We start from the raw sequence: 17,802 nt of genomic DNA, 5'->3' as shown, positions 1-17,802 counted from the left end.
ATTTTAATATGCACTCATGTCTAACATGTACTATGTTATTGTTATATAAACCATTGATGCATATTTTTCAAAAATATCTTAACACTGGAGAAATTTCTAAATAGTGGAAGCTAGAAAATATGATCCTGTTTTATAAGAAGGGTGATCAGGCTGATCCAAGTACCTGTGGGCCAGTAAGCAAATAAACCAAAACAATTATTAAGATAAAGATTGAGAAGCACATATCAAGAACATTTGTTTTAGAAAATAGTCAGCATGGGTTCAGATGGGGAAGATTGTGCTTTACTAATATGTTCTTATTCTATGAAAAACATCAAAAAGATACTGGAGAGGTGCACATGGCATTATTTATGTTGATTTTCAGAAAGCTTTTGAAAAGGAACCTAGAGAAAGGCTACTGAACAAACAAAAGAAATGGTAAGTCACTGTGCAGAGTGTAGGTGGGTACAAATTTAGCTCAGACACTGGAAGCAAAGAGTTATGGTACGAGGGACATTTTCAGAATTAAGTTAAAAGTGGTATTGCTCATGGATCAGTGCTGGGTCCATAGCGGTTTCTAAAATATATATATATGATCTAGAAAAGAAAACAAACAACAAGCTAGAGAAATCGGCAGATGATGCCAAACAAATGAGAAATGATGATACAGAATCGGCTAAATTGTTACAGAGGGGCTTGGAGAACATTCCGGATTAGACATATGTTGTGGCAGGTGCAATTTAACGTAAGTAACCAACTTTCCACTTACTGTATGTTCAAATAAACTTGGTTGTGAAGTTACACATACACTTTTAGGTCAACTACAGTAAAGTTAAAATTGCCATCAGAATGATAAATAATTAATTGTATACTGTAATTCGTACATATTTTTGAATGTCCAAATTTTAAACACCTATCTTAATACTATTGCTGTTTACGCTTATAGTTTGTTAATGATTATATTTTAGGCATACAGTATTTAGACTACATTGGCAATAGATACAGTATCTCTACTTTTTATTCCTAAAATGCCACTGCGTGGGGGCTTATTTTGCTTTGGATGTGCTCTGTCTCTAGGTATGTCAGATGACAGGGACTTTGTGGTGGGGTCCAGCCTCACTTGGGGAGGCAAAATGGTGGGTTGGTGGGATAAGGTGGGGGAGAGAAAAAGAGAGCTGGCTGTATCTAATTTATCCTTTTAATCCTTATAATTATAACTACCAATGTAACAATAGGCTGCATAGCAATAACTCTTGGGGAAACAGGAAATTAAGGTTAAAGCTGTCTCACTTCCAGTTAAGACTATAAAATTACATCAAAAATTCAGAATCAATGTCTCCATGATGGGACAGTTAACTTTGTGAGCTGGAATGTTAAAGGCCTGAATCACGAATTAAAGAGAAAGAAAGTATTCTCTCACCTAACAGGTTTAAACACTAAAATAGTATTTTTACAGGAGACCCACTTACTAAGCAAGGATCAGTTCCAGCTGCAAAAGGACTGGACTGGCCAAATGTTCCATTCTAGCTTTACAAAGAAAACTAGAGGTGCATAGAACAGTCTCATCTGTAGCATCAAATGTAGTATCTGATCCTGAAGGGAGAAATGTGATGGTCATGGGCAACTTATTTAACTGTAAAATGATTTTGATAAATGTTTATGTACCTAATGTTGATGATAAGGAATTCATACAAAATGTATTTGCATCCATTCCCAATGTGAACACTCATAAAATTATAATGGCTGGGGACTTTAAATGTGTTTTAAATCCACTCTTAGATAGGAGTCCTGTTAAACGGGGTATGACATCTAACACTGCAAAGACAATCACACAGTTTGTAACTGACCACAACTTATCAGACCCCTGGAGGTTTCTAAACCCAAACTCAAGAACATATTCTTTCTACTCACCAGTACATTCATTGCTACTCAAGAATTGATTATTTCTTTATAGATAATAATTTCTTGCCTACGATTAAATCTTGCAAGTACAATGCTATTGTTATTTCCGACCATGCACCTCTGATCTTGGAGCTAAAGTCACTATGCCCCACACACTAACCTCGCAGATGGAGTCTTAACCCGCTTGTTGTACAGAATTTATATCCAAACAAATCAGTTTCTTCCTAGAGGCAAATACATCCTCAGAGGTTGCTTCAGGAATACTCTGGGAAACTCTAAAAGCCTTCTTAAGAGGACAGATTATTTCATATCTTTCCCACAGGAATAAATTAGAAACCAAGAAAGTATCAGAGCTAAAAAGTGAAATTACTAGAATAGATGAAGAACATGCCAGGCTTCCAAGCGAGGCTCTACATAGGAAAAGGCAGGCTCTGCATTCAGAACTCAACCTCTTGACAACTAAAGAAACTGAACAACTAATTTATAAATCCAGACATCATTACTATGAACACGGAGAGAAAGCTAATAAGCTTTTAGCTCAACAAATCCACAAGCAAGAAGTTCGCAATGCAATCCCAGTAATGACCAACACAAACGGAGATGAAATCATTGACCATAAAAATATAATGCACACATTTAGAGACTACTATAAATCCTTATATTCTACTGAGTTTAAAGAAGACAACACACAATCTAATGCATTTCTGGATACATTACAGATACCACAAATAGATACTTTTAGTGCGGAGGAACTGATAAACCTCTGGCGCTATCAGAATTACTAGATGCTATAAAGTCACTTCAAGGTGGGAAAGCAGCAGGCCCTGATGGCTACCCTGCAGAATTTTATAAGAAATTCTCCGCTCAGCTAGCTCCCTCCTATTAGCAACATTTACAGAAGCTAGAGACAATCAAATTCTACCTCAAACTTTTGCCAAGCATTAATCACCATCTTTCCTAAACAAAATAAGGACTTATTACAATGTGCATCATACAGACCAATTTCACTTCTGAATAATGATGTTAAGATAGTCTCAAAAATCACAGCTAGAAGGATGGAGAAAGTGCTGCCTTCGGTAATATCACAAGATCAAACTGGATTTTTTAAGGGTCGACACTTATCTTCCAATCTTCGACGGCTGTTTAATGTAATATACTCACCAACAAAGTCAAACACCCCAGAAATATTATTATCATTGGATGCAGAAAAAGCATTTGACATGATTGAATGGAAATACCTTTTCACTACATTAGAGAAATTTGGGTTTGGCCCGAACATTTGTGCATGGATCAAACTACTGTATACCAATCCAGAAGCTTTAGTTTGTATTGACAACATTTGTTCAGACTACTTTAAACTAGAACGTGATACCAGACAAGGATGCCCCTTGTCACCACTGCTATTTGCAATCGCCATTGAACCACTGGCAGTTCACTGTCGAAATGCTGATCAGATAAAGGATTATCAAAGAAGGACTAGAACAGAAAATTTCTCTATTTGCAGATGATACTGTATATATCAGACCCACAAAATTCTGTGCCTGCAGTCTTAACAGCACTTAGAGAATTTCAAAAGATCTCTGGTCTCAATTAAACTGAATAAAAGTATATTCTTTCCAGTGAATTCTCAAGCATATAATGTTAGATTAGACACCCTACCTTTGCAGATCAGTTCAAATACCTAGGGGTAAACATCACAAGTAAACACAAAGCTCTTTATCAACAAAATTTCACCATCTGCATGGAAAAAATTAAGCAAGCCTTGCATAGATGGTCAACCCTTCATCTCACTCTAGCTGGAAGAATTAATGTTGTTAAGATGAATATTCTTTCTAAGCTTCTTTTTTTATTTCAAAACATTCCAATATACATCAATAAATCATTTTCTAAGCAATTAGATTCAACAATAACCTCATTTATTTGGAACCCAAAACATCCACGTATCCAAAGAGCGACTCTACAAAGACCAAAGGCAGCAGGCGGCATGGCTCTACCCAACTTTCAGTTTTATTACTGGGCAGCAAACATACAAGCTATAAAAACCTGGACACAAATAGATGAACATACACAGGCCTGGTCCGCAATAGAAGTAAAATCCTGCAGTACTTCTTTATATTCCCTGCTTTGTGCCCTAATAAATGCAAGTTATCGGCAATATACTAATAAACCAATTGTGCTTCACTCACTCAATATATGGAACCAATGTAGAAAGCATTTTAAGATGGAGAAGCTTTTATCTGTGGCACCTCTGCAAGAGAACCACCTCTTTCAACCATTGCAAACATATGCAGTTTTTAATATCTGGAAAATATTTGGGATTAAATTGCTTAGAGATCTTTACATAGACAACATCTTTGCATCCTATGGAAAATTACATTCCAAATTTAGCTTTCCAGCTACACATTTCTTTCACTATCTTCAAATTAGGAACTTTGTTAAACAGAACCTGCCCGACTTTCCTCATTTTGCACCCTTGTCCATGCTGGAAAAAATATTGCTCAGTTTCAAGGACTTAGACACTATCTAATATATAAAATTATTTTACAGTCCCTCCCTTTCAAAGATCCAAGAGGACAATGGGAAAAAGATCTCTTAACTCTTTGAGGGCTGAATATTTTTTCCAATAAACTGAGTTCTCAGAAAAGCAGGCAAACCAACAGTTTCACACAGAAATCAACGTAAAACATCTGCTGCTGCATGCTGTGGCAGCCAGTTTGCCAGATATGCACGTCAGGCTGGGTGCCAGGCTGTCTTCGCGTGGCTTTGGTAATGTTTGCAGTGTATCGCAATCTGGTTTATACATTTTGTCATCGCAAGTGACGATCCTCTCAGGTGAAAGATGCTGTAGATATGGCAGCTACATGAACCCGTTCAGCACCACTGATCTGCTGATGCCAGTACCTCACTTTCATTTATAATCACTTCTATCAAAATCGGTCCAATTCAGTGATAAAACGTTGTCCACAGAGTATCTCGTTTTATGCATTCGCCTCGTTCGTTCGTGAGATTTCAATGCCATTTGTGTTGTTGTTTACTCCTTGCTACTCATGCGGGCGCAGGGAATCTCTATCAAAACAATGAAGCTCACTTTCCTGCTAGCGACTAAACTTCCAACTGAAATGCCATGGCAGGTTTTGTTGCCGTTTACAGTAATCAATGTCAACTCCTCCTTTTGACAAAAGTCGACATCTGCCCTGAAAGAGTTAATCAATATATCAGAAAAGGAGTGGAAAGAAGCAATGCAGAGACTTCACTCGAGCTCCATATGCACAAAACATAGAATTATTCAACTCAAAATTATATAATCGAGTACATCTGTCTCGCCTAAAACTGTCCAAAATGTTTCCAGGGCACAATCCAACCTGCGAACGCTGCAATCAAGTCCCAGCCTCACTGGGTCACATGTTTTGGGCCTGCACCAAATTAACATCATTTTGGACCAAAATTTTTAAGTGCTTTTCAGGCAGCCTTGGTGTCACAATCCCTCCTAACCCATTAACAGCTGTGTTTGGTGTTCTTCCAGATGGGTTTAAAGTGGAGGACAAACAAACTGTGATTGCATTCACTACACTTTTGGCATGCAGATTTATTTTGCTAAACCGGAAGAATCCTAACTCTCCTCTTTTAAGTCAGTGGGAAACTGATGTTTTATACTATTTGAAATTGGAAAAAAACAAATATTCAGTTTGAGGATCTGTACAGATTTTTTTCAAAACCTGGCAGGATCTAATCAATAACATTTTAGAATAAGCTCTTAAAGCACAGAGGAAGCAATTAACTCCGCATTTCTTTTTCTTCTCCATTCATCTCTATTGGCCTATTAAACTCATCAATTTAGGTATGTTTACAAGCCTTAAGTTTTATCCTGTTGGCCATGCTCTCTCTCTCAGGGGTGGGAGTTGACTTGTTTTCAATCCTTTTTGTAAAAATTGATCGATTTGTTTGGAATGATTACAATAAAATTTTAAAAAAAGACAAATTTTAAATATCTATTCAATGTCTATCGTTCACTTCTGATTATTAAAGTTTTAGCCATTTGTAAATTGCTTAAAATATTTGTGGGTAACCAATAAATAGTTTTATTGGTAGAGCAGAAGTTACAAAGTGATTATTATAACTCTTGAATTCTCATGTCCATGTCTAATTTAAGTTGTAGTGGGTAAGCAGAGGAACACTACACAAACACAAAACCTGTAAACTACACACAAAAGGCACTGTATTCACCTTCACAACTGGTTCACAAAATTACAACATTAAAAGAAATAATATTGCAATATTATTACAATACCCTATTGTCATCAATAAGAGTTACTACATCTGTACTGTACTACATCTACAGACATGATAATGACTTTCACCTTTAACAAGCTGCTAGCTCAACAGAAAAGTTTTTTTAACACTCATTTTCTGTGTTTTCAATTATATATTATAGGTTGCACAGTCATGAATTCAACAGTTTGCCAATGCAATAAACAAAAATAGGAATGTATATTTTTAAATAAGGTGTGATACACTTAGTATTTTTAAAGTAAATGTTTTGTTTCATGAGGGTTTTGGTCATACACCTGGTATCACTGCAGTGAAACATTATGCACCCCATTGTCAAAAATGAACATCAAGTTTTTTAGAAGTGCAATAATTTAAAGTGGCAAGCAGCAAATGAGAGTACTTTTACCTCAGTAGAAAAGGAAATTTAATTTGTAATTTAATAAATTATTAACAGACAACAATATTTAAATTGTATAATGTAGCATGAGCTTGTACAAATTTTGCTGAAAAGTATCACTTATGTTTAATAAAGAGAAGTATCTAACAACAAAGAGAGATTATTAATAAAATATTACATTAATTCAATAAAGTATGATAACAGGGACAAGTATGGCAAGATTGTCTGATATTCTCAAAAAAACTAAACTTGGTGTAGTTCAACAAAGAAATATGTAAGTTGGGACCAAAAACATAACGGGGGGGCAAAATACAGATAAAAGTTTAATGGCTGTTAAATTATGTCTGGGACAATTATGATGAAGAAAATGCAAGATAAACAATGGCATAACTTATTACATATCTATTTTCTATAGTTTCAGAGTTGCAGACACATTCACCAAATTGTAAATGAATGCTACATGATTACTGCCACGCTTTAAAAAAATAAAAAGAAAGGTACTTCCACTGAACTACAAAACCATTCCATGAAGTTCATATTGTGATTTGAATCTTCTAATGCTACATATTACAATCAATAGCCTTCACTGCATTTCTTAGCATTACCTGCCCTGGAATAATTTGAATAATGATCTGCTGGGCTATGTTATGTTTTTAATAACAGTGAACAGGAAACTAGTAGTAAATGTTTACTTGCTTTCCATTATATATCACCTTTACAAAGCCCACATTATATATCTATCTGAACAGTGTGGACCTGCATTTGCCTTATTATTCCGAAGAAATACTCCCCTAAGTCTCATTTTCATGAGTGCACTTTGTGGAATACCCCTAGTTGTTCACTAGTAAATAATTAACAGTAAAGAACATCTTATAACGAGTGGCATTGAAGTAGTGGCATTCTTTCACTCTTCAGTGTCATTTACTCATTTGTCTGTTATGCCCATAGTCAATTATCATTATAAGGGTACAATTAAGGGAGCAAACTACAAAAAAAAAATAAAAAAAATACAACTTCACAAGAAAATATCTAAAGAGTTAAAGGAATATTTATATATATATATATATTTATATATATATATATATATATATATATATATATATATATATATATATATATATATATATATATATATATATATATATATATATATATATATATATATATATATATATATATATATATATATATATATATATATATATATATATATATATATATATATATATATATATATACTTACCCAGTGTGGTGGTGGCCAAGACAAAAATGTAAATTTTATGTGTTCATGGAAAAAATACATAACAAACATTGAATGGGTTCCAGTGGTGACCGACTCCAGACAATGATAAACAATAAAAAAAAAAAAAGTCAGTAGAAAAAAGAAAACAATTCTCACATAACTTGTGTTTATCAATTCACTTATCCATTATCCATTTGCTGAATTGGAACATACAAAATACATTCATTATTTGCTAAAATACTATTAATACTTACTTCTGGAAAACTCAGCACATGATTCTTGACCAATGAATGAAAGGGAGAAGCAGCAACATTGAGGGAATGTGTATTTTCCATTTATCTTTTGTGCCAAGTATTAATAGTACTTAACAGCAAAAAGTGCATATATTTTGCACATTCTGACACTGCAAATCGAGAATGGACAACATGAGCTACATAAGAATTTTTTTTCTTTTTTCCCCCTATAGACATTTTTCACATCATTTGCCATTGTTCAGCATTGGTCACAGCTGCGTCCTGTTCAATTTGAATGTTTATTATGTACTTTTTTCTATAAAGCCACGTAATTAAAAACTTTTCTCGGCCACCAATACAAACTGCACGAGGTTTGTAACATAAAAAATACAATTTTAGGTGGAGTACTATTTTAAACATTGAAAGCTATAAGAAAACTTAGAACAAGTATTTCTAAATGTGTTGTATAACATATAAAGCAACACTCTTGTGCTTTTCTGAATGTAGAATAAGAGAAGAGGAAAAAAAGGCCATCTAATTAAATGAGATCAATTACAGGTAAAACAACTCACTGATTGTGAAACTTTTTGAAACAAAAAGCTACAAGGGGTACCCAGGACTGAGTTTGAGAACAACTGTGTTATTGTAATTCATCCAGATTCAGTCAAAATTTGCTACTCCATAAAATAATAAAAATTAAAAATAAAAATAAGACATTCTAATTTCTATTCAGATTTACTTTGTTTTATCTTACCTGATAAAGTTCCCAGTTGGATCTGTTCTCCTACCAAAGCCCACTGGACAGTAACAGTGAAAGAACTGTTGAAAAAAGGCACTGCAGGAAAGCCACATCCAGCTTCCAGCATTTACACTGAAATCTGCATCAAGTAACAGTTCATCAAAGATCTTCAATGAGAAAAGACAATAACCACATTATTCAAAATATCAGAAAAATGTTTTTGTTTAATAAATGAAAATTGCTATTGAAACCAGAACACTATATGTCCAATAAACCTCACTGTCCATTCTATGTTCTTTTCTAATTTTATAAATCACATTATGGACAAAGAATACACAAAAATGATTAGCAATATTTCTCATATATTTATGTTTCCTATTACCTATCAAATCATATAAATAACAGCACCCATCTACTACCCAGTCTGGAGAAGTATATAAACATAAAGCCCAATATTCAATATCAAAACACTAAATAGCTTAACAGATACCTACATTATTTAATTTTATTAAGCCTTATTTTTTTCTAAATTATGAACAGCTTTGAACCTTATAATCTTTCCTAAATGTATGTAAAATAAAATGTCCACCTAGTAATTTAGGGTGAAATAGAATGTGTCTAGTGAATTGTTTAAAATCTGGGGCTTGCCTTGGACGTATTTTGAAGAAAGTCGAGATGGATGAATGCAACATGTAATTTTTAACTGACTTTTACACCATGATGAAAAGGTATCTTTTGCATGGCTGATTTCCAATTGTTTTGCTGGGATTCTATGTAAAGGGTCAAAATTCCACTACTGCTTTAAATCTTATGGAGAATGTTCTTTATAATAGACTGGTAAAGTCTATAAAAGCTACCTGTATCATGAAAACCACTAGAAAAAGAATAGTTTAAACCATGGGTAGTGATGGAAGACCAGGAAAGTTCTTAATAAATTTTGTAACTTGCACATAGCAAAAGTACATATATTCTCAACTCAGTACTAAAACTGAAATTCTAGTCAGGCCATGTCTCCCTTTGTTTATGTCTAAACGTTAATATCAAGTACATGACCTATAATTATTAATCAAAGACAGTCAACTAATGACTAACTTTAAGAAAATAAAAAGAGGATATTAAGGCAGTTTTAGATAGTTGCTAATAACATATCTAAAACAGAGTTTAACACACCATCTGAATCTTCTGCCATTACAAACTTAATAGAACTCATAATTGGATTTAATTTTGACCATAAATTCTTTATCAACAACATTTGGCTTATATATAAGCCAGAATTATTTGACTTTTATTCAGTGCCCCACTACCAGAATAGGCCTTTACGGTTTGATATTATTTCAATGACTATAAAGGGGAAAGTCCCATCCTTTTAACCATAGTTAAAGATTTCAATGATCTCCTTGCATTTAAAAGCCTTGTGTAACAGTCCATAGGATCAACAGTAGCTGATCATTGCTATTTAAATAGGCCTCCTAAAAATGCTGCATCTAATTTCAAACAGCTGTGTTCATGATTGAGTCCCTTAATATCCCAGCTTACAAAATGTAGCACATAGCCAATATTATTACAGAGTTTTCATGTTTTCGAGTTCATTTTTAGAAATAGACATGGAAAATAACATTTTATATATATTTAGATTACATTCCTATCTCTGAATTGCAATCTGATTATTTAGGTGGTTACCTACCAGGTAACATTTGTGGTTGGTCAGCAAACATCAGCTACTTCCCAGTTGCGAGAAGCAGCTCATAGATGGACATGTGATACAGTATCTGCCAAATAATACATAGAGTACACGAAGCGTGTTTCACCTTTATTGGACTCATCAGGTGTACACACTTTTGCATCCCCTTACGGGGATCGAACCTCGGATGTCAGCGCCTGAGGCAAAGCCTCTGACATTGCGCCACAGCAGCTGGTTCACTTATGACAGGGTGAAGATCGGAGTACAGCATTACATTCCTAGTTCTGAATCACAATCTGATTACTTAGTTGGTGACTAACCGACTAACCACAAGTGTTACCTGGTAGGTAACCACCTGACTGTCAGTGCAATAGAAAAATTGCTGGATTTATTTTGTTTTTTGGAAGCACAACTGGAGGATGGATTCAGAGCTAGAATTTTATTATTCAAAAATCATGACTGGCAAACTGGCCTATTAATCTTACTTCTGGTTAAATGTGCTGTACTGACTATATTTCTTTCAAGTCAATTATTCTCTATTAATTGGCCCAACTGAGAAAGTTCTTTGAATAACCACATTTGATACTTATCGGGATTCATCTGAAAGCACTGCATAATGGTAGATCATGTTACCACAGCTCTGACCAAACACTAAGTTCGCATAACTCACCACCTCTTGAGCTTTCTGTCCCTCTATGCAGCCTAATAGACTAAACTGCTTCACCTTAAGACATTTTACAGCAATTTTTAGAATACTCTTGTTAAGGTGCAATTTTCAATTAAAACAACATGTATTAAAGTGTTAAAAAATAAATTTCTCATAGTTCAATTTCAATTCCAGTAATAATACACTCCAAAAATACTGAAAGTAGTCCACATTATTTAGAACGATTACAAAAATATAACCTACCTTCATCCCACACTCCCAGCTGATCCAAAGGTCCCCTCTGGTTAGGAAACAGGCCACAGCATGTCTAGCCAAGTGGTGAATCCAGCCCTCTTGTTTTAACTGAATCATAATTGCATCAATCCAGGGATACCCTGTCTGACCCTCTGCCCATTTGGCCAGTGCCTTTGGATTCTTGTCCCAGGGTATCTGCACACAAATGGGGTTGCCTTCCATTCGGTCAAATTTTGGATTATTGGTTGCTGCAGTGTAAAAGAACTCCCGCCACAGCAACTGCCCAAATAATGATAGAGGTGGACTCCGGTTTCCTTTCACCTATTTTAATATAGTAAAAAGAGGTTTTCCAATTAATTTCACAATTAAAAAAATTGAAGGACCTTGTGTGATCTCTTGAACAGAAATAGGTTAGCTAATACAGGAAAAAAAAAATCTGAATTCCTTTCATTCCAATTCATCACTATACACCGGATCATAGTTACAGCAAAATAACATCTCACATCATACAGTGTTTCTGTTTGTCTTATCAGGATTAATTAAAATAGGCAAATTTTAAACCTGCCTTATCTTTCATCTGAAGGCTATCATTCCTGCTTAAAGAACACCCGATTGTTTATAATTAGAGTATATGCAATATTTAGTGTAAAAACACCACCATAAAAAGGAAAATCAAACCCTGACTGTGATAGTTATTTTATACTCTCTACTGACTTAATGCTACTTAAAAAGCAGTACTGTACTTTCAATTTCTGACATATCTTGATTCACAATACAGAAACTGCTAAACAAAATATTAAATATTAAAATGTAATTTTTCATTTACATTAATATTCATTTCTTTTATACACCTAACCTAGTAATATGTCATAATAAATTGTAAATCAGACTTTAATCAACAATTTTTAAACAGTAAAGCAGATAAACATTTTCAGATCATGAGAACAATTAATAGCTTTATATTTCTTTTTTCTAACTAATCTTTGCAAACGGAAATCATAGCATTTCCTAAAAATGTTTTATACTATATTCAACATGTTCAGAGAGATCTTAAAAATAATCTAAGCTCAAAAACGCAACACAGCAAACTACTACAATTTAGAAACCTGGACTTTTATAAGCAATCTTTATTTGCTTTATTTGAAAAAGAATACTTCTTAGAAAAGTATAGCTGTATACATCAAGCACATCTTACCTTTTTGTACAGCTCTAGTAAGGTGTAATAAAATGTACGACATGACAAACAGCCAAATCTCAGGTATGGACTTAAACCAGTGGGGCTGGCAATAAGTGAGTTCACATTAATTCTTGGTCTTTCAAAACTGGCCACCCAAGCCTGAAAGCATAAATATCAAAATTTTTAGCTTAATTAAAATGGCAAGTAATGCTACTTATGAAACAGTTGCAGTTATTAATACAGTAATAATAAAGAGCGTCTGTAAAATGCCAAATTTCCCCTGGGGACAAATGGAGTTCTAACTATCTATTTATCTATTATCTATATGATGTATATGATATATTATTGGTATTCCAGAGTAAAGATATTGAGATGACAACTGTCAGAAAGCATAGATGGAGTGCACAGACACTGACATTTCATGAAAACTAGGGGCAAAAAAGTCATAAGCTACATTATAAACAATTATAACATTTATTTTGGCTGCATTTAATAGCCTGTAACTGACAAAACTTACAGCCAAGTTCAGAGATTGATCATATTGAAAGTTTCATCAGCAGTAAACAGCAGTAATGCTTTCTATGGGCATCTGACTTTACCACCAAAGTCTTCTTTAGAGACTTAATAAAGGATACTATATAAAAACGTTTATCTTTTTACTAATTATATTTCTATAACATTTAATAATTTATCACCTCCATCTGGACATCCAGAAGGTGACTTGCTGGGGTGAAGCTGATACATTCCTGCATTACAATATAGCAATGGTCTGTGTATGGTACTCTGTGCTTATTATAAGCCAATACAGACCAGATGCTATGCATTTTCTGTTGGAAATGGCTTGTCTCAAGCATGCATTTTTCAAAGAGAGTCTTGCACAGACAGGTTGATGTAAGTAATCAAACATCCTACTCAACATTTTGATATTGCCAAACCACTGTTTTACACCACTCCACATTGCTCCCACCAGTTTTAGATTTTCTTTTGTATCTACTAGACTTTCTATCACGCATATGGCAGTAGTGATTGTGCTCAAGGCAGCAGCTTTGATTTTTCATTTGCTATCTCTCTGTATCTACATAATGAGGTGAGAAATTCACATTCATCCTATACTAAAAAAAAGTGAAATGTTAAAAAAAGTAAGTCACCTATTAGGTAGTATCTGTCTGTTTTTTTTCGTTGCATATGCAAGGCACATTCTGGATACGCATCAGTTATACACTCATAAAATTAGCATCACTTGCATACTTAATTTGAACAGTTCAACAAAAATAAAAACTGGACATAAGCCAAAAATCAGAAATAAGTCAGTTTTAGATGCTATCTGAAAGTAGCCTTTTTTCTGTAGCAACATAGAATCAAGCACCTGTAGTATGGACTTTTTAACTTAGTTTTACCATTAACATTTGTCTATTAGTTAGTTTACTCTAGGATTGGGAGGAGCAGTTGACCCAATACCTCCCCATTATCAGCATTTATGATTGAGTGAATAATAAAGAAGCTGTAACTAACTAAATTAGCTGACTATAATCATCATGCTTCATTATATCTGAAATGGCACAACAACAAAACAAGATGCATCCAAAAATTTATTAAAACCGGCCATGACACAAGAGGGCAGTAGTTGCTTCACCTCACATAGTTTGTTCTATCAAGTAACAATTCAAAAAGTCTTTATGTGATACAAGATGAAGAACAAGATAATAATAGCTATATTTGGATATACATTTTCATTTTTTGGCACTGCTACTGGTACTACAAACAGAACAACAGGAAGAACAATAAAAAACACTGTTCCACCAAGACATTTCCAAAGTAGGAAAGAATTAAAATTGAAAAATACATTCATGAAAATAGAAACTATTTCAAACTGTAATCAGCCATTCATAAAACTACAACAAATCTTAACAACAAAATTGTTGGTTTTACCTTTTTATTTTATTAATTTAAATTAAAAGCAAATAACAATCCATACAATCAAATCAAACTTAACAAAACAAAAATTCAATCATCACCCAAAAGAAAGAAAGAAAGAAAGGACTGCCTGCCAACAAAGCAATTCTTTGAAGCAGCAAGGAAGGAAGAGTATCCTTTTCCCATGATATAGAAACTTACCCTAAATCTAACATGTTCTTGATTAGATCCTGCAATATTTTAAAAATGCTTTGAACAGATCCTCTGAATGAGAATTTTATTTTATCCAATTTCAAATAGTACAGGACATCAGGTACCCACTGACTTAAAAGTGGTGGATTGGGATTCTTCCTTTTGAGCAAGATAAGAGCAAGATAAGTCTGTGTTCTAGTAGTGAGGTATAGGCAATTGCGATTTGTTTGTCCTTCTCCACTTTAAGCCCATCTGGGAGCACACCAAGTGACTGTTACACCAAGACTATCTGATAGGCATTCAAAGATTTTTGCCCAAAACAATGTTATTTTAATGCATACCCAAAACATGAGGCCCAGTTAGACTGGAGATAGACTGCAATAATCACAGGTTTAATCTTGTCCTGGAAACATTTTGGATAATTATAAACAAGATCAATGTGCTTGACATAAGATTTTAATTTGAATAATCGAGTGTGCCACACCTGTAGTGAGAGTGTATTGTGTGGATGGTTGCCTTCCACTCCTTTTCTGCAATGTTTAGTGCCCATTGTGCCCTGTGATCTTTGAAAGGAAGGGACTTTAAAATGTTTTTGTGGAGATGCTATCTGAGTCTTCAACGCTGATCAATATTTCTTCTGCAATAGTAAAAGGTGGCAGGTGAAGATAATTGGGCAGGTTCAGTTTAGCAAAGTTTCTAGCTTGAAAGTGGTGGAGAAATTGTGTTGACGAGAAGTTAAATTGAAGCTTAAGTGCTCATAGGGTGCAAAACATTATTGATGCATAAGTCTGTAAATGTTTTAAATCCTAGACATTTTCCAAGTATTAAATACTATGTATGTTGACAGGGTGGAAAAGAGTGGTTACCTCTCTCAAATATATACGGTTTTACCTTTCTTTCTAAGTGCTTTTCCAGACGTAGCAGAGCTTCAGTTTCACCTCCTTTCCAAATAGAAGGACTAAGGGTAGCCGTTTTAAAGCCTGTAGTAAAACACAGGAAAAAGTGGTTTTAAAAAAGTATATAAATTGTGTTTGCATTTCATTGTAAATTAAGATTACAATTACCAAATTAAACTTCTTTTAAAGATTTCCAAAAAATCTTTAGAAATTAAAAATCCCTTAAGATCTAAGAACAAGAAGCACTGGTCTCAAAAATACTCTAGAAAACCAAGCTGAATATGAAAATTCAATCAATTTTTCAAATGTGCTTAATCCAATTAAAGGTTGTAGAAATATATGAAATCGCTCATGAAATATGATGTTGTTAATTGCACAATTTCCTAGACAGAGTTACAAAACATTCTCAAACTCGCATGATCCAATTCAGGGTCATGGGAAATTGAGGCATGCTCAAACTTAATTGAATTGAAAAATGAACCTTTCAAGCAAAAAGAAACCCTACAGACTGCATTTACAAAAATATTATGATAATGCAAGATATTTCCAATGTAATTATTGGAAGACGACACTTCTAAATGAATTCAAAATTAATTCTAAGATGGCAGAATTCACAAAAATAAATTGTTTACTGGTATTAACACTGACAAATCACCATACCAGTCTGGTATAATAAAAAGTACCACAGTATAATGATTTTTCTATAAAGATTATCTACATAAATTTCTTTTTTGTCTAGATATACTGCATGATGGCAGAGAATAGGGAATATTTGAAAGACTGCACTAATTTTTACTTTTCATCCAGGGAGGCTTCATTAGATTATAAAAAGGAGTCAAAACACAACTGGAAAAATACAGAAATAACAGAAGAAAGCAACTGTTACACCTTTCCCCAAAACAAAAAAACATTCCATGTGGTAAAAAGATTCTACCCACAAAGTGTCACTTTATGACTCTGACTAACTCTAACCATTCTTTTCAGTCTGGTTTGAACTGACTTAACATTTGTATCCTGTGAATGAATGAGTGACTAGGTGAGAGTGTCCAAATGTGAATGGAGGAGTATGCTAGCTGTGTGTATGTGAATGTATGTACTGTATATATTGGCAAGGGGGCAAGGCATGGCCTAAATGATATTTACTGTGCGAAAATCTGGATATGAAGTCAAATCTATTTAATGACTGCTATTCTATGCATTTTCAAGCTGGCATTTGCTCACAGTTAGTGCCCTTTAAATAAATATTTAGACTTTGTACTAGTTATTTTTAGTAGTTTTACCTGTTTTTTCCTGGTATAAACATTTGTGGTGGGATATAATTTCAGACATTTGAATACTTGTTTTGTTTCTATTTAATTTATTTTGCCTGAGCCAGTAAATTTTAGTGATGTTATTTTTACTTATTTATTTGTCTTCTTTTGTAGAGTTACTCAGTTATGACATAATCAAGGGTTTGCATTTAGAAACTTGGTTGCGATGATACCAAAGCCATTAGTAGGTGTGGTCTACATGCACGCCTTCATGTAACATCAAAGGGCCATTACCCCAAGGTTTTAGTAGCCATCTTATATAAAAACAAATGCATTTTTACTGTCTGTGCTTTTTGAAAATAAGGGAAAGACTCATCAGTAAGAGAATATTATATCCCCATCCAATTTGTTTTAGGCTTATTTTTTTGTGTTTAATGAATTAAGAATTTGCTTTTTCTTTGTCTGATTGCTAACCTTCAGTACTTCAATATGTTATCCTTGCTTCAACTAGACCTGTTTTTGTCATATGTCCATAAGTATAATTTCTGACACTTGCTACCAAGGAAAAGTATTGTTTGTTGTTAAAGATCACAATACGAATACGTCAATATACTTGTTTCCAGGATATCATCTGTTAATTTTGAGCATTTTCTATCTCAACTGAAGTAATTATTTCTATCTTCCTCTATTTTTGTTCAAAAATATTTTTTGCTTTTGAATGATCTGTTCTCATCTTATTACACATTTTCTGAAAAGAACTTTGAAACTTTATGATTACAGCAACCTCTGCAATGAATTTCCCCTTCACTATAAGAAATATATTTTTACATATACTCAATGGTTCCTCAACTGTGTCCAAATCCTAAAGTAGACATGTGTCCAAATTGTAATTAATTGTTATTTCTGTTTGCGGTGAGCTGGTGCCCTGCCCGGGGTTTGTTTCCTGCCTTGCACCCCGTGTTTGCTGGGATTGGCTCCAGCAGACCCCCGTGACCCTGTAGTTAGGATATAGCAGGTTGGATAATGGAT

At 33.9% G+C, this 17,802-nt stretch overlaps 1 protein-coding gene across 3 annotated transcripts in view; it reads right to left on the bottom strand.

Moving 5' to 3' along the window:
* Positions 1-17,802, bottom strand: part of cry2 (cryptochrome circadian regulator 2) — a 60,029-nt gene that overhangs the window by 28,462 nt on the left and 13,765 nt on the right. For all 3 annotated transcript variants that reach the window (XM_039749157.1, XM_039749148.1, XM_039749138.1), the window contains exons 5-8: positions 15,519-15,607; positions 12,540-12,680; positions 11,354-11,665; positions 8,778-8,929 (exon numbers count right to left, since the gene is read on the bottom strand). In XM_039749157.1, coding sequence (XP_039605091.1) covers positions 8,778-8,929; positions 11,354-11,665; positions 12,540-12,680; positions 15,519-15,607 — 694 coding nt within the window. The remainder of the gene's footprint in view (positions 1-8,777; positions 8,930-11,353; positions 11,666-12,539; positions 12,681-15,518; positions 15,608-17,802) is intronic.

This window comes from Polypterus senegalus, chromosome 1 (assembly GCF_016835505.1).
Source record: "Polypterus senegalus isolate Bchr_013 chromosome 1, ASM1683550v1, whole genome shotgun sequence".
Lineage (NCBI taxonomy): Eukaryota > Metazoa > Chordata > Cladistia > Polypteriformes > Polypteridae > Polypterus > Polypterus senegalus.
Note: the sequence above shows the minus strand (reverse complement) of the source record. Positions and strands in the feature narration are given on the sequence as shown.